General features: G+C 40.6%; 1 protein-coding gene across 1 annotated transcript in view; it reads left to right on the forward strand.

The window, feature by feature from the left end:
* LOC109431463 (protein timeless homolog) overlaps nucleotides 1-25,842 on the forward strand; it is a 259,401-nt gene that overhangs the window by 191,667 nt on the left and 41,892 nt on the right. Inside the window, exon 11 of the mRNA XM_062845733.1 lies at nucleotides 11,306-11,447. Coding sequence (XP_062701717.1) covers nucleotides 11,306-11,447 — 142 coding nt within the window. The remainder of the gene's footprint in view (nucleotides 1-11,305; nucleotides 11,448-25,842) is intronic.

A 25,842-nucleotide genomic window follows, 5' to 3' on the forward strand; every position in this document is an offset into this window, starting at 1 on the left:
GCTATATCATAAATTCCTGGTGAAACTCTTGGTCCACGAAATTCTGGGAAATTTGGGGAATTTGATCTGTCTCTAAGTTTTGAGGAAAATACTGTCAGGAATTTCTGGAGATATTCCTAACATATCTAGAGATGTGATCAGAAAATTAATCTCTTAGAATTTCATATTGCAATCGCTGATAAAATAACTGAATGCTAGACAATTTCAGACAATGTTCAAGATTTCTTTGATCTCTTAAATTTTTCCTAAAACTTGCGATTTCAGCCTAAGAAACCTATCTGACTCTCTGCAGTAGTCATTTACGCTACCATTAGTTCGCCACTAGTTTTCCTCCTCCTTCTCTAGAAGATTTCCCTATTTTAAATTGTTTCAAGATTTCCAGGTAGGGGGATTAGGGGCATAATGGACACCCGGGGCGAAATGGACACCCCTGTTTTTGCCGAAACCGTTGACTTTTATGTTAAACTTTCAATGCATAAGTGTAAAGGTACAAGCCATTGTTCTATTTTTCAAAACTACCATTTATATTCCTTCAAAATAATCAAAATATCATTGAAATTGAAATATGTTTTTCTTATGGTGAAATTCTTATAATTTCGAAGCAGCAGCAAATAAGGTATTACGAGTGATTGAGTGTGTCCACCATACAAACAAGTGAATTGTTAGCTTATCTACATGTATACGTAAATTTAGCAATGGATGAAGTATTATATTTTTGATCAGAACACACTGAAAAAAGCAATTTCAATGTTGTAGTCTATTCGGGGCGAAATGAACACTGGAAATTATGAATGAATGTACGCGCGTTGCATACTGTAAGGCGTTTTAGAGAGTTTGAAAAAAATCAATCCGATTATTTTAGCCTAAAATTTATTTAATTAACTTTAAAGTTATGTAAACTCGTCTAAGATGGAGTATTATATCTGTGGTATTGATCTCCGTTGGCAAATTAATTAACTGGTCGATATTCTAAAAGATACAGCATAAAATATGCAAGGGTGTCCATTATGCCCCGATGGGTGTCCATTTCGCCCCGTACCTTTCCTGCCAGGCCCAAAAAACACACGGTTTTCAATTCATTATTTCTTCACAATAATGACATTCTACCAGCTGTAAATGATTGAAATACGTAGGAAACAAGTGAAAGTTGTAAGCCAACTGATAATATGTCAAGTTTTTGTCTGTTATACAGGCCTAACATACTCATTTGCTTAGGGTGTCCATTATGCCCCTAATCCCCCTAGTTCACCAGAAATTCATCTAGGATGTTTTTTTTTTCTGGACCAAGTATTTTTTGGAATAATACTAAGAAATCCACCTAATATTAGATTCGTACAACAAATCCTACATGCATAGTGTTTTCTCTAGGAATTTCGACCCCCCAGGATTATCCTCTTTATTTTTGTTTTCTTTTATAACTGCATAATTTGCACAAGTAGGTTATCTACGAATTTAACGAATCTCTAATGAAGTTGTTGTAACTTCAATGCCCATCATTACATACGAGACAAACAGATCAAACAATACACGACTTAGCTAAATGTTTATTAAATTATTTATAAACTTATTTTAAGGGTCATATGAATACTATGTAAAATCCAAGGATATGAAAATATTTAATATTAAATATCGTAAATTTTTCTTAGAGGGTTACGTTTAATTTTCGCTGTGTATCATATTTCAGAATCGGGAAAATCTTCAAAATGCTACCGGGAAAACCGGGAAAAACTCGGGAATTTTATTTGCCGCTCTGAGTGGCCACCCTGTACTTAGCTACTGGATGCCAGAACAGACGCTGCTTGCGCCGCACCTCTTTGGTGAACATACGCTCGAGACACACCTCCTCAATCTAGCTGAAGTGAGAAGGACATTACCAGCTAAGCATACAAGAACTCTAAGCTGGAGGCAAATGTCTGATAGGCCCGCGAAAGTATGAGATAGGATCGTATGAGTATAATCTTGTTAGCTAACCCGAGCAGAAGGGAATAACAACAGCATAAGGAGCTCTGTTATTTGGGCAAAATAACTGAATAATAAAATTGATTATTTTTAAGTTATTACCATAACATATTGTGTTATAAACTTGTCTGTCATAAGCGGCAAACTAACAAATTCCATAACAAGAAAATGTTCCTGGAAAACCATTTCAATAACTTGTTTTGTTAGTTTCAATAACAACTTAATAACAGTGAATTCGGAAAATATTTCAATAACAAATTTTGATATTAATATGTTATTGATAATAATCGGAGAGCAGAATTTGCTATGATATAAAACTTGTTACTAAATAAGTTATAATACTTATTATATAAAATTATTCGCTTTGTCTCACAAACCCGCCAATAACATGAGGTTCATCACTCTGACGCAAGAAATATTTTCAAATGATCGAAAAATACTATATTCAGCTTTTAATTCATTCTAAGAGATTTGAAGTCGCAAGATAATCGAACTTCAGTTATTTCTATATTATCAAATACGACGAATGCTCAACAGTTTTGCAGAAATTTTTTGGGATATTGGAAATATTGTACAGATCATTACAATTTTCCTGGAAAGATTGTATTAATTCCTCCGATGTTTCCCTGGATTCAAGAGTTATGTCGAATATTCCTCCTGGATTCTACAAGAATTCCTCCAAAAATTTTGCTATAATTTCTCCTGAACTTCCTGTGATGATTCCTACAGGACTTTCACCACAAATTTTTGCAATATTTTTTTTCTAAAATTCCTTCATTTATTTCTCTACGGACTCCATCAAAAACTCCTCTTATGTTTATCAAATGACTTTGTCATAAAATTCTTCCAAAAATTTGTCGACAGATTTGGTCATAAACTTTTTCATAAATGACTCCAAAAATCTTAAAGAAATTTCTCCGAGAGTTCTTTGACGAAATCTTTCATGGATTTTCAAAGACTCCTCTAGAAATTCTTGCAGAATCCTGCATACCATGATGCGGTTTTAGTATGGACGCCATATCAACACCACAGACAACTCAATCCCAACGCCATTTCCACCGGTCCCTGCAAAAACTTCCTAGAAGAAATTGCTTAGGGTCTTGCTTAGGGTATAATTGTTTTCAACAACACCAACGTTGCTTGGGACCCCGACCACTTTATTCTACAATTTAATTTGCTATTATGTAACGTAAGTGCTCACACCAAGCTACCAAAACCTGAAGGAGTTCCGACCCAACCGAGACTCATAACGGCATTTCTCCAGATTTGGTAGTTACTGCGAAAATATCGTATTTTTTTAATTTTCTGCTCATATTACGACGTGTTTCTCTCTAGGTCCAGTAGTAGGTCCAGTATTTACTTTCTGATTCGCGGGATGACATAAAGCGAATTTCGTCGTTACAACTCAGAAAAGCAAGAAAGACACGACACTTTCGGTTTAGTGACCGTGCGTTTGATAACTACTATTACAATCTGGAATCCGTCCGGACTTTATGAGGACTTGTGCAGGTGCATTGAGCGGTATGAAAAAAAAACGAGTTTACTCCCAAACACACCATGAGGGCCGACCAGCAACTCATTCCAATGACATTTACGACGCAGCGAAACACAACAGCTGCTTTGATTATCGTTGTTGAAATAGTTCGCTGCACAAGAAAGCGCTGTTGTCGAACAAATGTGTTCGTCGATTGATTATATGGAAAAAAGCAAGAGTGGGTTATCTTGTACTTGAAAATCTTTGGTTCTGGGCTCTTTCTAAGTTGATGAAGGGATTTATAAATGCTTGCAAGGACTTGGCCAGGTGTGTGAAGCTGAGTGAATCTATGACATTGTAGATAGTAGCGACATCAGCAATGTCAATGGATATATTCAACTTTGCAACTCCATCCAAGATTTGTGCAAGTATTCATGCTATGCTATGCTATGCTATGCTAATTCTTCAATCAATTAACCTAATTTACAGCTCTTTTTGTCCACTAGGGCACTGCGTGAGCGACTCCAATTGGCGGCTGCACTTACACTTTGCACAGCGCCTAAATGTATTCTATTCTAATTCTACTACATCGAACTGGTTGATCTTTTGCGCTGCTGTCACTTTTCTACCCTGTCCATGCTAGAATGATGAGTACGAGGACGTTTGATGTGTGGCTCTTGTTCCTTTTCCAGTCCGATTGGTGGTCCATTATGAGTTGCCGTTTAGTCGATATCCAAGTTTCGGGGTCGGTTAGAGCATCTATTGCTCAGAGAGGGTCAGGTGTCAGCCGCTTCCGGGGTAAGAGCAACTGACGAAAAATTGCAAGTGCCGGGGCCGGGATCGAACCCATGAGCATCCACTTATGAAGTGAACGTGCAGCCACTACGCCACGGGCTAATGAAGTTTTTGAACAGCAAACTATTATTTATGTGGACGTTCTGTCTTGTAGACTTCAGTGTAACATTCAGACTTGATCCCAGATGGAATCTACTAACAAAGAGAAGAGGAAGCAATAGGTGGAAAACATTCTGATCATTGCCCTCCCATAGCAGAAACCATCCAAAGTCTCAACATTTTGTAAAACAATGTATCCACACTTTCATTATGCGCCCCTTTGTATTCCGTCAAGTGGGCGCAGTAAGCATCAGTGAGAAAAATGTCCCCTTACTGGGTGGAGGCAATGATTGCGATGTGCGCTCAGTCAGAATGTTTCCAAGAAGAGGGCTCTCCAACAAATGAGTGGTTGTTGTTTCTGCCATCCAGCCAGCGCACAACCCGGCAGATTTCTCAGCAAAGGACACAATGCACATATTTCACGCGGTTAGTGTTTTTGAAACGTACCCCCGCAGCATGTCGTCCTGGGCCTGATGATGATGGCGATGGAATATGGCACAATGTCGTCGGCACGGAGTGAAGGCGTCGACATTGACGGCGTCGTTTTACGAATTCCGAAACGCGACGACGGCGGCGGCGATGGCAGTGACACATGTGGTGCGATACAAATATATCTTTCCTTCACCTCGCCTCGGCGACCCACGCCATTCTGGTGTAATACGAAATGTGGGTGGCAGGCTGGTGCCGTAATCGTCCTTGTGTGATCCTGTGTTTACTTTAAATTAGACTCACTTACGACGCGACATTTATGAGATTATTCAAATTCAAATTTGTGCAGCGTGTGTGTCGTATGCGTTGGTGTTTGGGAACACGGCTAACAAAAGGCCCGGTTCCGCACCCGGTAGCATGAAAACGGAAACCAACTAGGCCAGACTTCGGGTTACTGCTGCTCTTGGATTGTATGTATTGGGGGCTTCGGGTACGACGGACAGTCGAGATTATCCAGTTATTTTTGCAGTACATTCTACCTTTGAGCGCTGTGGCTACGATGAAGAACCGTAACTAACAAACGAAATGCAGCTGTCCAATTCACCCGTTTTGCCCCTTGCTTCCCCAAAATCCATCTAATAAATGGAAGTCGGCAGTTTGGCGCCTGGCGGTGCGTTGGTAGCTTAACAGCCGCAGTCACTTTATCCATCCCGACCGGAGAGCAGAGTTTGCAAGAATGTTTCGCGTAAAATTAATTGGATTTTATTTTGCAATTAATCTCTTATGTTCACAGTTGTGTAACACCTCGCGTAAAGTTATGAACGCCTTGTTATACCGTTGACGATGTACCTACGCCGTGTCGTGATTTATGATTTGGGAAATTAGTCTCCCTGCCGCCGTTCGTTGGCGTGACGAAGCAACGATGTTCCTGTTTGGCTTGGCATCATCTTTCGATGTTATCCTCCAGTCGTTGTTGTTGCCTTGGATTATTATAAGCCAGGTGTGCTACACGAAATGAATCGCTTGTTTAGAGCTCTCTTAATGCCGGAAAGCAGCCTTATTATTGCGAGTTTGTGAAAACATTTCACACATGGGGAAGCTGTTCAATTATTTCTTAATGCTTTGGTGTTAACATTAATGTTCATTTCATTTATTTAGTTAACATCAAATTCATGATAATACTGAATCAACAATTTGCCGCCATAATACTCGATTTGCAACTGCAGCTCTCCAACGTCGATCACGCCCAACACTCGCCAGATCACGCTCCACCTGGTCCGCCCATCGTGCTCTCTGCGCTCCACGCCTTCTTGTACCAACCGGATGGTTAGCAAACACCAACTTTGCAGGGTTGTTGTCCGGCATTCTTGCAACATGCCCTGCCCACCGTATCCTTCCGGCTTTGGCTACCTTCTGGATGCTGGGTTCGCCATAAAGTGCAGCGAGCTCGTGGTTCATCCTTCTCCGCCACACACCGTTCTCCTGCACGCCGCCGAAGATCGTCCTTAGCACCCGTCGCTCGAAAACTCCGAGTGCTTGCATGTCCTCCTCGAGCATCGTCCACGTCTCGTGCCCGTAGAGAACCACCGGTCTTATTAACGTCTTGTACATAGTACATTTGGTGCGGGGGTGAATCTTTTTTGACCGCAGTTTCTTCTGGAGCCCATAATAGGCACGACTTCCACTGATGATGCGCCTTCGTATTTCACGGCTCACGTTATTGTCAGCCGTTAGCAAGGAACCGAGGTAGACGAATTCTTCTACCACCTCGAAAGTATCCCCGTCTATCGTAACATTGCTGCCAAGGCTTGTCCTGTCTCGCTCAGTCCCACCTACCAGCATGTACTTTGTCTTAGCCGCATTCACCACCAGTCCGACCTTTGCTGCTTCACGTTTCAGGCGGGTGTACTGTTCTGCCACCGTTCCAAATGTCCTAGCAATAATATCCATGTCATCCGCAAAACATACAAATTGGCTGGATTTCGTGAAGATCGTACCCCGTTGTTGAGCCCGGCTCGTCGCATAACACCTTCCAGGGCGATGTTGAATAGTAGGCAAGAAAGTCCATCACCTTGTCGTAGTCCCCGTCGAGATTCAAATGAACTGGATAGTTCACCCGAAATCCTAAAGCTGTTCTGCACACCGTCCATCGTTGCTCTTATCAGTCTAGTCAGCTTCCCGGGAAAGCTGTTCTCGTCCATAATTTTCCATAGCTCTGTGCGGTCGATACTGTCGTATGCCGCTTTGAAGTCGATGAACAGGTGATGCGTTGGGACCTGGTATTCACGGCATTTCTGGAGGATTTGCCGTACGGTGAAGATCTGGTCCGTTGTCGACCGGCCGTCGATGAAACCGGCTTGGTAACTTCCCACGAACTCATTTACTTTAGGTGAAAGACGACGGAAGATGATCTGGGATAGCACTTTGTAGGCGGCATTCAAAATGGTGATCGCTCGAAAGTTCTCACACATTAACTTGTCGCCTTTCTTGTGGATGGGACAGATTATCCCTTCCTTCCACTCCTCCGGTAGCTGTTCGGTTTCCCAGATCTTGACTACTAACTGGTGCAGACAGGTGGCCAACTTTTCCGGGCCCATCTTGATGAGTTCTGCTGCGATACCGTCCTTACCAGCCGCTTTGTTGTTTTTGAGCTGGTGGATGGCCTCCTTAACTTCCCTCAGCGTGGGAGTTGGTTCGTTCCCGTCCTCTGCTGCACCAACATAGTCATTTCCTCCGCTGCCTTGGTCCTCCGTGCCTACATTCTCTTCGCCATTCAGGTGCTCGTCGAAGTGCTGCTTCCACCTTTCGATCACCTCACGTTTGTCCGTCAGGAGGCTCCCGTCCTTATCCCTGCAGATTTCGGCTTGCGGCACGTAGCCTTTGCGGGATGCGTTGAGCTTCTGATAGAACTTGCGTGTTTCCTGTGAACGGCACAGCAGTTCCATTTCCTCGCACTCCGCTTCTTCCAGGCGGCGCTATTTCTCCCGGAAGAGACGGGTCTGCTGCTTCCACTTCTGTCTGTATCGCTCCACATTCTGTCGGGTTCCATGCTGCAGCATAACTGCTCGCGCTGCATCCTTCTCCTCCAGAACCGCTCTGCACTCCTCGTCGAACCAATCGTTTCGTCGACTCCGTTCTACGTACCCGATAGTGCTCTCGGCTGCGTTATTGATGGCTGCTTTGACTGTACTCCAGCAGTCCTCTAGAGGGGCCACATCGAGCACACCCTCGTCCGGCAACGCTGCCTCGAGATTCTGCGCGTATGCGGTGGCGACATTCGGTTGCTTCAGTCGCTCTAGATCGTACCGGGGCGGCCGCCGGTAATGTACGTTGTTAATAACGGAGAGTTTTGGGCGCAGTTTAACCATCACCAGATAGTGATCAGAGTCGATATTAGCGCCACGATAGGTCCTGACGTCGATAATGTAGGAGAAGTGCCGTCCATCAATCAAAACGTGGTCGATTTGCGATTCCGTTTGTTGTGGTGATCTCCAGGTGTAACGATACGGGAGGCTGTGCTGGAAGAAGGTGCTACGAATGGCCATGTTCTTGGAGGCGGCGAAATCGATGAGGCGTAGGCCATTTTCGTTCGTCAGCTGGTGGGCGCTGAACTTACCAATCGTCGGTCTGAATTCCTCCTCCTGGCCTACCTGCGCGTTTAGATCCCCTATGATGATCTTGACGTCGTGGTTTGGGCAGCGGTCGTACTCGCGTTCGAGCTGCGCGTAAAATGCGTCTTTGTCATCATCAGTGCTTCCGGATTGTGGGCTGTGCACGTTTATTATGCTAATGTTGAAGAATCGGTCCTTGATCCTCAACCTGCACATTCTTTCGTCGATCGGCCACCAATCACGCGCCTCTGCATGTCGCCCATCACTATAAAAGCTGTTCCCAGCTCACGTGTGTTGCCGCAACTCTGGTAGATGGTATGATTACCTCTAAACGTTCGCACCATAGATCCTGTCCAACACACCTCCTGCAGCGCTACGATTCCGAACCCGCGGTCCTTCAGTATATCGGCGAGTATGCGGGTGCTCCCGATGAAGTTGAGAGATCTGCAGTTCCACGTACCGAGCTTCCAATCGCAAGTCCCTTTTCGTCGCTGTGGTCGTCGCCATTGGCATCGGTTCGCATTCTTCTCTTGTTGATTTTCCGGTGCTAGTCTTTTTTACGGCTGGCTCGCAGGGCCTGACACCAACCCACTAACCCAGGGAGCTGGGCTTACCTTCCCGGAAGCTACGGGTTCTGCATTAATGTACACATATTAGAAAAAGTCGATGCCCATGTAACACAGAAAACATCTTTGGAAATTAAAATTTCCAAAGATGTATTATAAATGTACTATAAGTGGATTTTCAAACAATCCGTGTCATAGACGAGCTCTAATTGTGTTGTTCGATAACAAGCACAAAACCTAACAGCAGTCTTGCTCTTGGGCTTCATAAACGTATGGAATATGTTGGTTAAACAATTATGCAACAAAACTAAAGCAACAGGCGCACCAACTCGAATATTGAATGTTTACGTTTTCACATTTAGCGGTTTTATTATGAATCATCACTTTTGATCGCTTTACAAAAAATCACTTTGATTTAGTAATCTGCCAATGCACCCAGCGTTATGATCTACGCAAAACCAAGTTAGCCAACATACTTCATTCAGCTGGTCCAGCGGCATTCAGTTTCTTTAACTCCCAAGAGACCAGGAACACTGTACACCAGCTCCGTTTTTTATTCTAAATGTGCCTACAAGAATCCACAAATAAAATTACATTCCAATATCTTTACAGCAGCATCATACGGTATATCGGATACCAGTGCAGATGCAGTGGCAGTGTTCTTCCGGCTGTGAAACGGTACACGCAAATTGCCCCGATATCTTTGAAGATATAGAAGTAAATCTTCGATTTCGAACTGCACCGGGATTGAATATGAGCTGTGCCGTCATTTAATAATCCCAGATTTCATAAGGAGAGATTTTTTGATAGGCACTACCAACTTCCCTAAGAAATTTTGTGGACTTTCAAATTAGTGATGGGAAGGATAAAACCAATGATTATCGGAATAATTTTTTACGGTTGCTCACTGGAAATTTAACAGAAACTAAAAAAAACTCTGACGAGCCTTTGGGCAGCAGCGCGCTTGTTGACAAATCACATTTTGACGTTTTGATAGACGCGGGAGTCGCTACGCAAATATGTTGTAATACAGTTTTTTAGCTGTTGCGATGATTACTGCAAAATCAAATAATAACATATCTGCGTTTAGATTGGACAGAAGCTATCAAGACGTATTACTAACGTTGATAAAAGATCTATCACATTTCATAATTGAGTTTCTCTCTAAATGTAATTTTAACGCTGTTTTAACTATGTTTTTACAATCAAAGAGCAAGATTAGTAGAAATGTTTTTGTTTCTATGAAAAATAATTTTGATTACAGTGCTGGATAAACATATGAAGATGCAAAATGCAAATTGAGCAAACTGACATTATTCATTTCTTCGCTTGGTAAGAACTATAAAGTAATCTATTTCTAAATATGAAAATATCCAAGTATAATTCTTAATATCTTCCATGCATACATGTATAATCGAAGTTTAAATTATTATCAACATCTTTGATCGGCACTGTTAGCTTCACGAAGTGTCCGCCATATTTTTTCCTTGACGTGGATTAAAAAACATCTCCCAACCAGGATTATTTCGTTGAATTATGATATATTTTTTAGTCATTTCAATGGCGCTCAAACTATGCGAAAGTAAAATGATTGGTTTCACAATAAATCTTCAACCGCATGGTGAAACAAGATTACCACCTCTGTGACTGAGCATTTCAGAACTTATTTTCCGAAAAGTAAACGGACATTATCGCCATCACTTATATATCATCATGTTTTCGTGCATTTAGCAAGTGTAGATTTGTATCATAATATTATATTTTTTTCGAAACGTTTCTTCGCTTCAAATGTTTAGGTTTTCAAATAAAATATTAGTTTGTTTCAAAAAAATATTCTGCAAGCTATATAGCTTTTAAATGGCATAATTGTAACATATCAGTATGCTATGTAATATAAGTATTTTCTGCTAGTTGATTCATCTAGAATTAGCTCAATTTCAACCAAAGAATGGGATTGTGTTATCTGAGTATTTTATCAGTTTTAACTACAGACAGATAACTTTATTGTAACTGATGAACAATGATGCATCAGGTGTGAACGGCATAATTAGTATTATAAGTGTATCACAATACATCTTATATAACTTGTAAGATGTTTTATAAGCCGCCATTTTTTGCGCTGTTTTGAATTTATAAGTGTCCAAAATCAAGTAAATAATACAAGAAAAATACAGCCGGTTATGTATTAAACGTTGAGTTTTTACTATTATATAACAACTTGTGTTACTTGGGTGGGGTATTAAGGGTAATTTGGAATTGACGAATTGAAGGTTTCCATTTGACAACCTATAAACATCCGGATCATTTCAAAAACTTTGACAAAAACCACAATTATGAAATGTGTGTAAATATCATCTTATTTTTATTTACAGATTGCTTAATCCGAAGGTGGTGCACGCCTGCACTCTAGTGCTTACTGATTGGGAAGATATCCCAACGGCAGCCCTGAAAGCTGCTGTTACCATTTTGCACAGGATTGCCGTTGGAAGCAAAATGCCGGCTTTGTTGTTTCAAGTGAGTATACAAAGAATGGTTTTAAACATGAAGGTTTTAAACATGAAACTTATTATTAAACAGTATAGCTAACAATCGGCGTAAGTAACTAGTCTGGTTGTCTTTCCTCGGTGTGCATCAAAATTCAACTCTACCTACGATTCTCGGATTATTACTCCAGTAGAATGTTCCATAACTTTGTGTCATCAGAGTTTTTCTTGTCGAGTGGGTAGACAGTGGATCGTATTAACAAGAAATTGTAATACTATGGAATTTAAGGATGGGATCATCCATTTGCAATCAGTTGCATTTACTTGCTGTTAATTCGCTTCAGAATAGCACTACGGACCCCCTATTCCGGGGGTAAAAGTCCATCAAACAGGGGACCCCAATCCAATGTGTCAGGCGACCCGTAGCTGAGGGGGTTTTAAAGATGATCGGTCTTTAACGGAGCCCGGTCTTTAACGGAAGTACCATCTCAAATAACAATTGTTTAATCAAAAACGAACATTTAGTCATATCTTTTCAAAATATTAATCAATTTTCATAATTTTTGGAGTGAAGGACTCTTATTCTTACAGGTTTCAAACAACCTTGACACCCGAAAGAAATAATTTGAATTGAGCTCAAAAACTTCCAAAGAAACTCTTGTCTCACTCGAATATTTGCCCCATTCTACTCTATGTACCTGTTTTAGGAAATGTGTAAAGAATTAGCATAAGTTAAAATTCACGAATAAAAAGAAACAAAAAGAAATGTTTTAGGAAATGTTATTTTGTAATTTGCGCTGTTTTTTCCTACCGCACATTGCTGAGGCCAGTAGTACACAGGGTCAAATATTTGACAAGGAAAGAACTCAAGAAACAACATCAGTTTGACACTAATGAAAATTCGATCGAGTCAAACAAGATGTTTGAGCATTGGTTTCTTTTTGGACAAATATTTGACCCTGTGTACTAACAGCTTAAGTCTCCACCCACAGTTAGTTGGGCAAAGTGTATTGCAAGATAAGGACTTTTTCATAGCTGATATAATCACATTTACTGCAATCAACACGAAACAATTCGCTGAGTTGTATTTCATTTTCTAAAATCATCCCGCTACAGCAAACTACAACAACGCCCAAGTGTGCTTCTAATGAATTCAACGCTGAAATAACATTCCATTTTCGCTGAGCTGACTTTTATTGTCCGCCTCCACTCATTTTACAATGAAACCGTAATGTCTGGTGTCTTGAGAGCCGTTGCCATAAACGTTACCACCCACGCGCCCACTCGTGTAACAGAATCAGCAGCAGCAACAGAAGAAGAAGGGTTGTATTTAAATCCCTTGATTGCAAACTTGGCACACTCAATTACACTTCCCCTGTTTGTGTTGACTTTCGTGGCCAGACCGAGGAGAGTTTTGTTTGCCTAATAGACGCCATCATCCGCCCGTCTTTCCTTCCTAGCTGCCACCTTCTATCCTCCAGCCAGATTTCATCCCGAGCCTGTCGCAAATGAGGAAAAATTCCCGCATAAAAAACGGATTAAGTGGGGAACGCTTTTCCTATACAGCTGCCATTTATTTCCCCCTTCGGGTCTGGATTTTCATCACCAACCAGACCATCATCGCCATCATCATCATCATCACCGTCATGATCATCGTCAATATTTTCAAGGCAATTGAAACATTGTTTCCGCAAAACGTCTTTCAAAAGAGCCTCTGTCAGTTTGGCGCTGACAGAACTTTGAGAGGTTATCAACTAAGGGCATGTGCTGCTGCTGGCTGGAAAGAGAGTGCATTTTAAATTAATCATAAAACACGCGGAACGATGGAGGGGTGATACAATTTATGCTCCTCCATTAATTAATCAACGCGTCACTGCCATAGACGGTGGCTAATTATTGACTGGTGCGCTCGATATGATACACCGCGCGGCCTTTGAAATGTTTCCAAACGCGCATTTGCACGAAATTCCACGCGGCGAATCCATTTGGAAAGGAACGGCCGCGCTTGAGGAAACGCCGCAATGTTATCTCCCATAAGAATTAAGTAAACGGGGAGCAAAAAACGCGGCTGTTCCTTTCCCCAGCGATAGGCCGCGTGGAATTTTGGGCAAATGCGCTAATAGGGTGAAGTTGTTTTGATGTTTCCAAAGAGTTGTTTCAACATCTTTCAGCGCCATCATCGTCAGGTTAAATTCAATTTTAAAACAAAATTACAAGTCCTGCCTGCTGACTGGAAGTTCAGTTCACGGATGGCTTGCAAAAATAGCTCAACCCCCTCGTAGTTTCACATCATTTCGTCAATCCATCGACAATTTTCCGAAGACTCGTTTGCATATTTATTGGTTTGGCCCGCTGGATATCGCCGTAAAACAGCCATTAATATTAATTAACCTTCCAACTCGGGACACCCACTGCCGGCCGGTACAGAGCGCGCTCTTGTTTACTGTGGGAGATCATGTCTACCAAGGACGGGAGCGAATAAATTAAATATCTATTTTATCCACATTCCCCGTTAGAGGTGGGGACTGGGTGGGAAACCAAGTGGAAAATGATTAATTATTACGTTGTGCCATTAACCTAATTTTTGACCGAGTTCATTACGGTTGACTAGCGCAGAATACCAGGATTCAATATGCACATGCGGGGAAACCTGTATGAAAATAATATCATTCGAAATGGAAACCACTAGGCTAACTGGAGACCCCTATCGTTGACATAATTCAGGCCAAACATTTCAATAGATCCTATCTGCATTTGAGAGGCTCTTTTTATTCACTTTCTCTTTCAATTATTGCAATTATTTCAACTATTTTTGCAGTAAAAATCAAAAGACGATTGTTTTGACCATCGTTAAATGAAAGGAGACAATCATAATACAAATAAACAGCTGAGATATTAACGAAAAAAAGGGAACCAAAGAGAGCCTCTCTTCTGCAGAGAGGACCTTCAGACATGTTTGGCCTGAATTGCCTTTAATCATTTACTAGCTGTACCCGGCAAACTTTGTCTTGCCTACTGCGTTTCAAGTTTCTAGCCAAGACCAAGTCCCCAGTCAAAATGTATGGAAGATCAATTTTCAAAAACTCTCAATTTTACCATGTTTTTTGCCTCATAAACCTTCCTTGGGTGAATACTAACAGAACAAAACTAAAACGACCAAAATCGGACCTTCCGTTCGTAAGTTATGCGCGGTCCCACGTATGCCACTGCATTTTTATATATATAGATAACTAATAATGCTCTTTCGCATTTAGGTTTTTTTAGAAAGCGGCTCCAACAACTCGCATGGTCATCACTTAGCGGCATCTCAAATTAGGCGTAGATTCTGCGACTTTTTCGGATGTTAATCACCAGCCCCAGTAGCAATCTAATATCGTCCTCATGTTATCATTAAAACGTGTTCCGCCGTTTCCTCTAAAACCATTGCACACTGGGCATTCGGGAGAATCCGCATGCCCGAAACGGTGTAGATACTGTCGAAAGCAACCATGACCTGAAAGGACCTGTGTCTGGTGGAATGTAACTTCCCCATGGCGCCTATTAATCCAACTATCTACCCTCGATGTCAACCTATGGGTCCACCTGCTTTTGGTGGAACTGTCCCACCCGCGTTGCCATTTGACCATAGAGGCCATCCTGGCAGTCCTGCGTATGCCTCTTGAGCCGCGCATTTCAAAGCACTCCATGTCCTCCATGTAATGACTCAGAGAGCGTCGTGTGACACGGTACGGTACGCGCTTCCAACCCTCAGGCACATTAGCCTGTAAGTATTTTCCAGCTTCCGTCGGTAGCATTCAGTACTTAGCTCAGTGCCCCACGCCGGGCCGCCATACCTAAGTACCCAAGTAACAATTTTAATTTTATCAAAGTTTTTTAGCGATTCAAAAATCCTTAACATAAAACCATTGATGCCGACTTTAAAATGCTCTCGAATTCTTGTATGCCTCAATAATCCCACGTTCTGGCTAGTTGGCCCAGTTGTTTTCCTATTTAATACGTGTCAGGAGACATGCCACGGAAAATTTGTGGTGAATGTGACTGTGATAATGACAAAAACTAAGTGCGCCACACAAGCTATGCATAATTTGGAAGTTAAATGCATTCAATTTACTCGGTGGAATTGGGTGCAAAAAAGGTTTTTTCAACACAGCGGAGTTTAAAAGACATTATGTATTTTTTATGACAAAATAAAATGACGGAAACGTGTTGTACGGTTTAATTTGATCTTAAGCTGTACGTGAAATCAAAAAAATGAGAAATATTTTTTCTGTATTTACATGAATTATCCCGGCTGGGCGACATATTTTACTGATAAAACTTTGTGTTCCTGATGATTCCTCCAATAGGGCTAACCCTCCTGAGGTAGTCATAACTGAGTTCATGATTTTTTTTTTCCCCTGTAGGGGTACACAACCACTGCGACCATTAATTGATCTATTGTGGTAAGACCCAGTTGCTTTATGCAGTACATTAGTACACTCACTAGTATTAAGAACTAGCGATTGTTTTTTTTAGGCCTGCATTATACCCCAGTCTGGAATAGCTTCCAAAATGAAAGCCACTACCTTCTTGGGATTTATATTCCACCAGATATCTCGGGGATGCATGATGCATCCACCGAAATAACGTTCTCTCTTCTTAAAGAGAAAACTACACTCACAAAGTAGATGTTCCGAGGTTTCAGAGTTGAAACCACAGTACCGACATTCTTCTGATTGAATCTTCTTGAGCTTCAATAGAAAGTGTCGAGATGGGCAGTGCCCGGTCAACAATCCTGTGTACACACCTAATTCGCGTTTACTAAATTTCAGTAGTGTGTTCGTGTTTTTCACGCTTGGCACGATGAATCTCTTTGACTGGGATATTCCAGGTGCAGTATGCCAGTTTGCTCCTACGCTCTGTTTCTCCCATTTTTTTAGCTCCATCGATAGAGCACTTGATGATACTCCACAGAAGGGTTCCGGTCCATACAAGGCACCCAGAGATCCCTCCCTAGCTAGCTGGTCCGCAATTTCGTTGCCTGCAATTCCACAATGACCTGGTACCCAGAATAATTTTACAATATTCCTTCCAGCCAGTTCCTTCAGTAGTGTAATGCACTCCCATACTAGCTTAGAATAACATTCAAATGTGCAGACTGCCTTTAAAGCTGCCTGACTGTCTGAAAAGATATAGATATTCGCATGTCTATATTTTCTTTTAAGACAGATGGCAGCGCATTCTAAAAAAGCTTGAATTTCAGCTTGGAACACCGTTCGCCATTTACCCATTGGTATGGCGAGTTTAGTCCTGGGTCCATATACTCCAGCCCCAGTTCTATCACTCATTTTCGATCCATCCGTATAGAAAACAATAGATCCTTGGATCGAGTGATGTGCGTAGTTCGAGTATCAGGGACACTCTCGAGTCCCTTCGAATCTCGCAGAGGGTTACGGCAAGGTGATGGTCCTTCGTGCTTGCTATTCAACATTGCTTTGGAGGGTGTAATAAGAAGAGCGGGGATAAACACGAGTGGGACGATTTTCACGAAGTCCGTTCAGCTGCTTGGTTTCGCCGATGATATTGATATTCTTCTTCTTCTTCTTGGCGTAACGTCCTCACTGGGACAAAGCCTGCTTCTCAGCTTAGTGTTCTATGAGCACTTCCACAGTTTTTAACTGAGAGCTTCCTCTGCCAATGACCATTTTGCATGTGCATATCGTGTGGCAGGCACGAAGATGCCGACCAAAAAGCAAATATTTTCTTTAAGTTGGAAAAACTACTTTGGCAAATCTAGTTCAACTTCCAGACGCCCAAGTGATTCTATCTATTTTATTAATTTTTCTGAAACATTTTTTGGCGTATCTAGTGAAATTTGCTGGCGCTAAATTGATTCTATATATTTTATTAATTTTCTGAAACTTATTTTGGCGTATCTAGTGAAATTTGCTGGCGCCAAAATGATTCTATTTATTTTGTTAATTTTCTGAAACATTTTTTGGCGTATCTAGTGAAATTTGCTGGCGCTAAATTGATTCTATATATTTTATTAATTTTCTGAAACTTTTTTTGACGTATCTAGTGAAATTTGCTGGCGCTAAATTGATTCTATTTATTTTATTAATTTTCTGAAACATTTTTTGGCGTATCTAATGAAATTTGCTGGCGCCAAAATGATTCTATTTATTTTGTTAATTTTCTGAAACATTTTTTGGCGTATCTAGTGAAATTTAAACGGAAATTTTGAGTTAGGGGGGTCAAGTGCCCCCCCTTGCCCCTCTTTGCCTCCGCCAATGCAGCCGACCAAAAAGCAAATATTTTCTTTAAGTTGGAAAAACTACTTTGGCAAATGTAGTTCAACTTCCAGACGCCCAAGTGATTCTCTCTATTTTATTAATTTTTCTGAAACATTTTTTGGCGTATCTAGTGAAATTTGTTGGCGCCAAATTGATTCTATATATTTTGTTAATTTTCTGAAACATTTTTTGGCGTATCTAGTGAAATTTGCTGGCGCCAAATTGATTCTATATATTTTATTAATTTTCTGAAACTTTTTTTGGCGTATCTAGTGAAATTTGCTGGCGCCAAAATGATTCTATATATTTTATTTATTTTCTGAAACTTTTTTTGGCGTATCTAGTGAAATTTGCTGGCGCCAAATTGATTCTATATATTTTATTTATTTTCTGAAACATTTTTTGGCGTATCTAGTGAAATTTAAACGGAAATTTAGAGTTAGGGGGGTCAAGTGCCCCCCCTTGCCCCTCTTTGCCTCCGCCAATGCAGCCGACCAAAAAGCAAATATTTTCTTTAAGTTGGAAAAACTACTTTGGCAAATCTAGTTCAACTTCCAGACGCCCAAGTGATTCTATCTATTTTATTAATTTTTCTGAAACATTTTTTGGCGTATCTAGTGAAATTTGCTGGCGCTAAATTGATTCTATATATTTTATTAATTTTCTGAAACTTATTTTGGCGTATCTAGTGAAATTTGCTGGCGCCAAAATGATTCTATTTATTTTGTTAATTTTCTGAAACATTTTTTGGCGTATCTAGTGAAATTTGCTGGCGCCAAATTGATTCTATATATTTTATTAATTTTCTGAAACTTTTTTTGGCGTATCTAGTGAAATTTGCTGGCGCCAAATTGATTCTATATATTTTATTAATTTTCTGAAACTTTTTTTGGCGTATCTAGTGAAATTTGCTGGCGCTAAATTGATTCTATTTATTTTATTAATTTTCTGAAACATTTTTTGGCGTATCTAGTGAAATTTGCTGGCGCCAAAATGATTCTATTTATTTTGTTAATTTTCTGAAACATTTTTTGGCGTATCTAGTGAAATTTGCTGGCGCCAAATTGATTCTATATATTTTATTTATTTTCTGAAACATTTTTTGGCGTATCTAGTGAAATTTAAACGGAAATTTAGAGTTAGGGGGGTCAAGTGCCCCCCCCCCCCCCTTGCCCCTCTTTGCCTCCGCCAATGCAGCCGACCAAAAAGCTAATATTTTCTTCAAGTTGGAAAAACTACTTTGGCAAATCTAGTTCAACTTCCAGACGCCCAAGTGATTCTCTCTATTTTATTAATTTTTCTGAAACATTTTTTGGCGTATCTAGTGAAATTTGTTGGCGCCAAATTGATTCTATATATTTTATTAATTTTCTGAAACTTATTTTGGCGTATCTAGTGAAATTTGCTGGCGCTAAATTGATTCTATATATTTTACTAGCTGTACCCGGCAAACTTTGTCTTGCCTACTGCGTTTTTTGACGTTTCAAGTTTCTATCCAAGACCAAGTCCCCGGTAACAAAATGTATGGAAGGTCGACTTTCAAAAACTCTCAATTTTTCCATGTTTTTTGCCTCATAAACCTTCCTTGGGTGAAAACTAACGGAACAAAACTATGACCGAAATCCGACCTTCCGTTGGCAAGTTATGCGCGGTCCCACGTATGCCACTGCATTTTTATATATATTTTATTTATTTTCTGAAACTTTTTTTGGCGTATCTAGTGAAATTTGCTGGCGCCAAATTGATTCTATATATTTTATTTATTTTCTGAAACTTTTTTTGGCGTATCTAGTGAAATTTAAACGGAAATTTAGAGTTAGGGGGGTCAAGTGCCCCCCCTTGCCCCTCTTTGCCTCCGCCAATGCAGCCGACCAAAAAGCTAATATTTTCTTCAAGTTGGAAAAACTACTTTGGCAAATCTAGTTCAACTTCCAGACGCCCAAGTGATTCTCTCTATTTTATTAATTTTTCTGAAACATTTTTTGGCGTATCTAGTGAAATTTGTTGGCGCCAAATTGATTCTATATATTTTATTAATTTTCTGAAACTTATTTTGGCGTATCTAGTGAAATTTGCTGGCGCTAAATTGATTCTGTATATTTTACTAGCTGTACCCGGCAAACTTTGTCTTGCCTACTGCGTTTTTTGACGTTTCAAGTTTCTATCCAAGACCAAGTTCCCGGTAACAAAATGTATGGAAGGTCGACTTTCAAAAACTCTCAATTTTTCCATGTTTTTTGCCTCATAAACCTTCCTTGGGTGAAAACTAACGGAACAAAACTATGACCGAAATCCGACCTTCCGTTGGCAAGTTATGCGCGGTCCCACGTATGCCACTGCATTTTTATATATATTTTATTTATTTTCTGAAACTTTTTTTGGCGTATCTAGTGAAATTTGCTGGCGCCAAATTGATTCTATATATTTTATTTATTTTCTGAAACTTTTTTTTGCGTATCTAGTGAAATTTGCTGGCGCCAAAATGATTCTATTTATTTTGTTAATTTTCTGAAACATTTTTTGGCGTATCTAGTGAAATTTGCTGGCGCCAAATTGATTCTATATATTTTATTTATTTTCTGAAACATTTGTTGGCGTATCTATTGAAATTTAAACGGAAATTTAGAGTTAGGGGGGTCAAGTGCCCCCCCTTGCCCCTCTTTGCCTCCGCCAATGCAGCCGACCAAAAAGCAAATATTTTCTTTAAGTTGGAAAAACTACTTTGGCAAATCTAGTTCAACTTCCAGACGCCCAAGTGATTCTATCTATTTTATTAATTTTTCTGAAACATTTTTTGGCGTATCTAGTGAAATTTGCTGGCGCTAAATTGATTCTATATATTTTATTAATTTTCTGAAACTTATTTTGGCGTATCTAGTGAAATTTGCTGGCGCCAAAATGATTCTATTTATTTTGTTAATTTTCTGAAACATTTTTTGGCGTATCTAGTGAAATTTGCTGGCGCCAAATTGATTCTATATATTTTATTAATTTTCTGAAACATTTTTTGGCGTATCTAGTGAAATTTGCTGGCGCCAAAATGATTCTATTTATTTTGTTAATTTTCTGAAACATTTTTTGGCGTATCTAGTGAAATTTGCTGGCGCCAAATTGATTCTATATATTTTATTTATTTTCTGAAACATTTTTTGGCGTATCTAGTGAAATTTGCTGGCGCCAAAATGATTCTATTTATTTTGTTAATTTTCTGAAACATTTTTTGGCGTATCTAGTGAAATTTGCTGGCGCCAAATTGATTCTATATATTTTATTTATTTTCTGAAACATTTTTTGGCGTATCTAGTGAAATTTAAACGGAAATTTAGAGTTAGGGGGGTCAAGTGCCCCCCCTTGCCCCTCTTTGCCTCCGCCAATGCAGCCGACCAAAAAGCTAATATTTTCTTCAAGTTGGAAAAACTACTTTGGCAAATCTAGTTCAACTTCCAGACGCCCAAGTGATTCTCTCTATTTTATTAATTTTTCTGAAACATTTTTTGGCGTATCTAGTGAAATTTGTTGGCGCCAAATTGATTCTATATATTTTATTAATTTTCTGAAACTTATTTTGGCGTATCTAGTGAAATTTGCTGGCGCTAAATTGATTCTGTATATTTTACTAGCTGTACCCGGCAAACTTTGTCTTGCCTACTGCGTTTTTTGACGTTTCAAGTTTCTATCCAAGACCAAGTTCCCGGTAACAAAATGTATGGAAGGTCGACTTTCAAAAACTCTCAATTTTTCCATGTTTTTTGCCTCATAAACCTTCCTTGGGTGAAAACTAACGGAACAAAACTATGACCGAAATCCGACCTTCCGTTGGCAAGTTATGCGCGGTCCCACGTATGCCACTGCATTTTTATATATATTTTATTTATTTTCTGAAACTTTTTTGGCGTATCTAGTGAAATTTGCTGGCGCCAAATTGATTCTATATATTTTATTTATTTTCTGAAACATTTTTTGGCGTATCTAGTGAAATTTAAACGGAAATTTAGAGTTAGGGGGGTCAAGTGCCCCCCCTTGCCCCTCTTTGCCTCCGCCAATGCTCTATGCCCAAGGAAGTCAAGGAAATTTCCTTGACGAAAAGATCCTGGACCGACCGGGAATCGAACCCGTCACCCTCAGCATGGTCATGCTGAATACCCGTGCGTTTACCGCCTCGGCTATATGGGCCCTTTATGATATTGATATTATTGCTCGTAAATTTGAGACGATGGCGGAAACGTACATCCGACTAAAGAGTGAAGCCAGGCGAATCGGATTAGTCATTAATGTGTCGAAGACAAAGTACATGATGGCAAAGGGCTCCAGGGAGGAATCACCGCGCCCGCCACCCCGAATTCATATCGACGGTGATGAAATCGAGGCGGTTAAAGAATTCGTGTACTTGGGCTCACTGGTGACCGACGACAACGACACCAGCAGAGAAATTCGGAGGCGCATTGTGGCAGGAAATCGTGCCTACTTTGGACTCCGCAGAACTCTACGATCGAAAAAAGTTCGCCGTAACACGAAGTTAACCATCTACAAAACGTTGATTAGACCGGTCGTCCTCTATGGGCACGAAACATGGACCCTACGTGCAGAGGACCAACGCGCCCTTGGAGTTCTCGAACGGAAGGTGTTGCGTACCATCTACGGCGGAGTGCAGATGGAAGACGGGACTTGGAGAAGGCGAATGAACCACGAGCTGCATCAGCTGCTGAGAGAACCAACCATCGTCCATACCGTGAAAATCGGGAGGCTACGGTGGGCGGGTCACGTCATCAGGATGTCGGATAGCAACCCGACTAAAATGGTTCTCGAGAGTCATCCGACCGGTACAAGAAGACGTGGAGCGCAGCGAGCTAGGTGGGTCGACCAAGTGGAGGACGATCTGCGGACCCTACGCAGAGTGCGGAACTGGAGACAAACAGCCATGGACCGAGTGGAATGGAGGCGGCTACTATGTACAGCAGAGGCCGCCCGGCCTTAGCCTGACCGGTAAGGTAAGTAAGATCCTGGTCGAACCGTTGGTCCTCCTGATTCCCATACGCTCCGATCATCAATCGAAACTTTGTATGGTATATCTAAGATGAATTTTGGTTCCAACCATTAATAAGGTTCATTTTGTATTACTAGTGGATTTACAGTAACATTGGTAAAGATTTCCAAATGTCCTGTTAGATCGCCTTCTAAGATGTTCTTATATCTTTTTAACTTCAAGGCACTTTTCTTCGCCTCTAGTTGCACAAATTGGTGCAAGGGTAGCAGATGCATTAAGGCATCTAGTGTTGAACCAGGAGTACTTCGAATAGCTCCTGTTATTGACAATGTTGCTAAACGTTGAAGTTTAGCCAGCACTCGTTGGGCTGTTTTGGTTTTGGTTTTAGGCCACCAGACTAGAGAGGCATAAGAGACTTTGGGTCTAACAACTTCCAGGTAGATCCAATGAACTATCCTGGGTTTTAGCCCCCACTTTCCCCCGATCACTCTCCGACAGGCCCAAAGAGCAGTTGTTGCCTTATTTACTACATGCTCTACATGCTCTACATGTTCACTCCAGTTCAGTTTTTTATCTAGTATGACTCCTAAATATTTCACCCTGGAGGAGAATGTCAACTGTACCCCATCCAAGGACGGTGCCTTTATATTGACATTTCTTTTTCTTGTAAAACTTACAAGAGAGTATTGAGGGATTTACGTTAAGTCCCTCTCCTTTACACCAGGCAAGAGTGTAGTTTAACGCTATTTGCATTCTGTTTGATAGCGTTTCATCATGTTTCCCTCTTACCACTATCACGATATCATCTGCATAACCAATGACTTCGAATCCCATTGCCACTAAACTATTAAGCAAGTCATCAACAACTAAAGACCACAGCAATGGTGAAAGTACACCTCCTTGGGGACAGCCCTTAGACGTACTTACTTTAATGGTTGATTCGCCCAGTCTGGAGACAATACATCGATTTCTCAGCGCTGCAGTGAACCAGTCAACGATTGAGCCATGAAAGCCCCGTTTATTCATAGCTGATCTGATTGAAGCATGTGAAGCGTTATCAAACGCACCTTCAATATCAAGAAATGCACAGTACGCTACTTCCTTGTATTTGATGCTTTTTTATATTTTTTGTGTCAACGTGTGAAGGGCTGTTACCGTCGACTTGCCTTTGCAATAGGCAAACTGTAATTTATTTAGCTTGTGAGCTTTTAGAAACGAGCCTTGATAGAACTAGCGGTTTTATCACAGCATTTTTTTGGTTTATGTTACGGCCACGAAATCTTTTGTTGGTTTTATGCATTGCCTCACAGTTTTGTGTATTTGTTTACAAAAAAAATCTCTCCGACAACAACCCCAAATGCATGTTTTATTGAAATGGTATATAATAAGTGATAAAACCATTTCATGTCTACTTGCAAGTCTTTAATTGAAGATGTTTATAGCAGAAGTTATATGATAGTTTTATGGAACGCCAAAGGTTCAAAGTAAAAAACTACCACATAAAACTAATTTAGAACAACTAGCTTTTTGACATACTCGTATAAAACCAGGATAAAACATGAATAAACCTTCAAGGCATGCTGATTGTTACTTGGGTATGGACGTTTTTACAGGACTCTGCAGGTAAAAATCCCGTTATGCGCTTCGATCATGTCACGATTTTCGTGGTGCATACGACTGAAAGCTTTTTTGGAGTCAATAAATAGCAAATGGAGAACTGGAATTCGTTGACGTGCACCAGGATGATACGGAGCGTGACAATATGGTTCACACATGATATTACAGAATAGTTGATGAGGTCAGCTTTGAGCATCTCTGCTGATATGCGATCGACGCGACCCCGGGAGCCTTGTTGGACTTAATGCTTCGGATTTCTGTTTCAACCTCCTGCAGTGATAGTACCTCAAAGTTGACACGGGTAATGAGTCGAACCCTAAGTAGTTCTGGCGTTAAACCTTGAATAAGTTGCTCAAACTGCTCAAACCAACGTTTTAGTTGGTCAGTTGGGTCGATGAGTTACTGTTCAGTAGCGTCATTCACTCGCATCCTCGAATTCATCCTCACTCCACTCAAGCGTCGGCGTTAAGGAGGCCAGTTGTGGCGGCTTTCTCCCCTTCGTCAGTCAGGAAGCAAATATACTATATTATTAATATAAGTCACTTTTATTTCTTACATACACATATTTGGCGATACCAGCAGCACTGCCAACAGCACCATCTATTGATGAAAATGGCAATCAAAACTCATTTATCAACCGATTTGGTTGGTTGAATTTAGTCGTGTATAACAAAAAGTGACGGCTCCTTGGTGACGTTTCTTTTTGTTTTGGTTTTGCATCTGCAGTGAATCGGACGAAAAAAACGCAAACCCATTTCCTAACCGAGAAAAAAAGGGCTTCAATCGTAAAATTCGTGTTGAAACGTCGTGTTTACCAAAGTGAAACATTTCTTCAGATTAGTGCATATGATATTTGCATCGCCGTAATGGATTTTCAATCTGCAAGATCGTTTTCAGATGGTGAGTATTCTGCTGGTTTACTCGATCAGAGAAAAGTATCTGGTTACAATATTTTCAAACATCATTCTGTGTATTTCATATTGCAGATCGTAGCTCGGATCGGGATATGCTAGGACAGTACAACATTATTAGAACCAGAAACAAACGGTGCACCATTATACCGCGGTGGAACGGACCATATCGAGTGATATGAACAGCAAGCATTATTTATCGCATGGTGTGCCTGAGGAATTTCGTTTTTGTGGTATGCATGCAGCCTTTATGCAGAATTAGAAAAATGGTGCAACTAGTGATTTAAGCAACACCCGTAAAAGTTCTTGTTCGAATAAAATGAAGCCAGTGCCATCCGATGTGCCTTCAGTGGAAAACAGTGAGCTACGGTCCAGGCTGCAATTCAATCAAGCTTCGGTTAAGCTCAACGTCCGTCAGATCACGTTCCAGCTGGCGCGCAAATATTGATTGCAGCACTCTAGGCCCCCTTGGCATTCTCGCAAGATATCCTGCCCACCATATACTTCCAGATTTTGCAGCCTTCAGGATCCTGGGTTTGCAGTATAGTGGAACACTCTACAATTAAAATGTTCGTGGTGAAATTTTCACATTTATTTATAAAAAAAACTGTTAACAAATTCGATAATAAATACGATACA

The sequence above is a fragment of the Aedes albopictus genome, chromosome 1, assembly GCF_035046485.1.
Source record: "Aedes albopictus strain Foshan chromosome 1, AalbF5, whole genome shotgun sequence".
Lineage (NCBI taxonomy): Eukaryota > Metazoa > Arthropoda > Insecta > Diptera > Culicidae > Aedes > Aedes albopictus.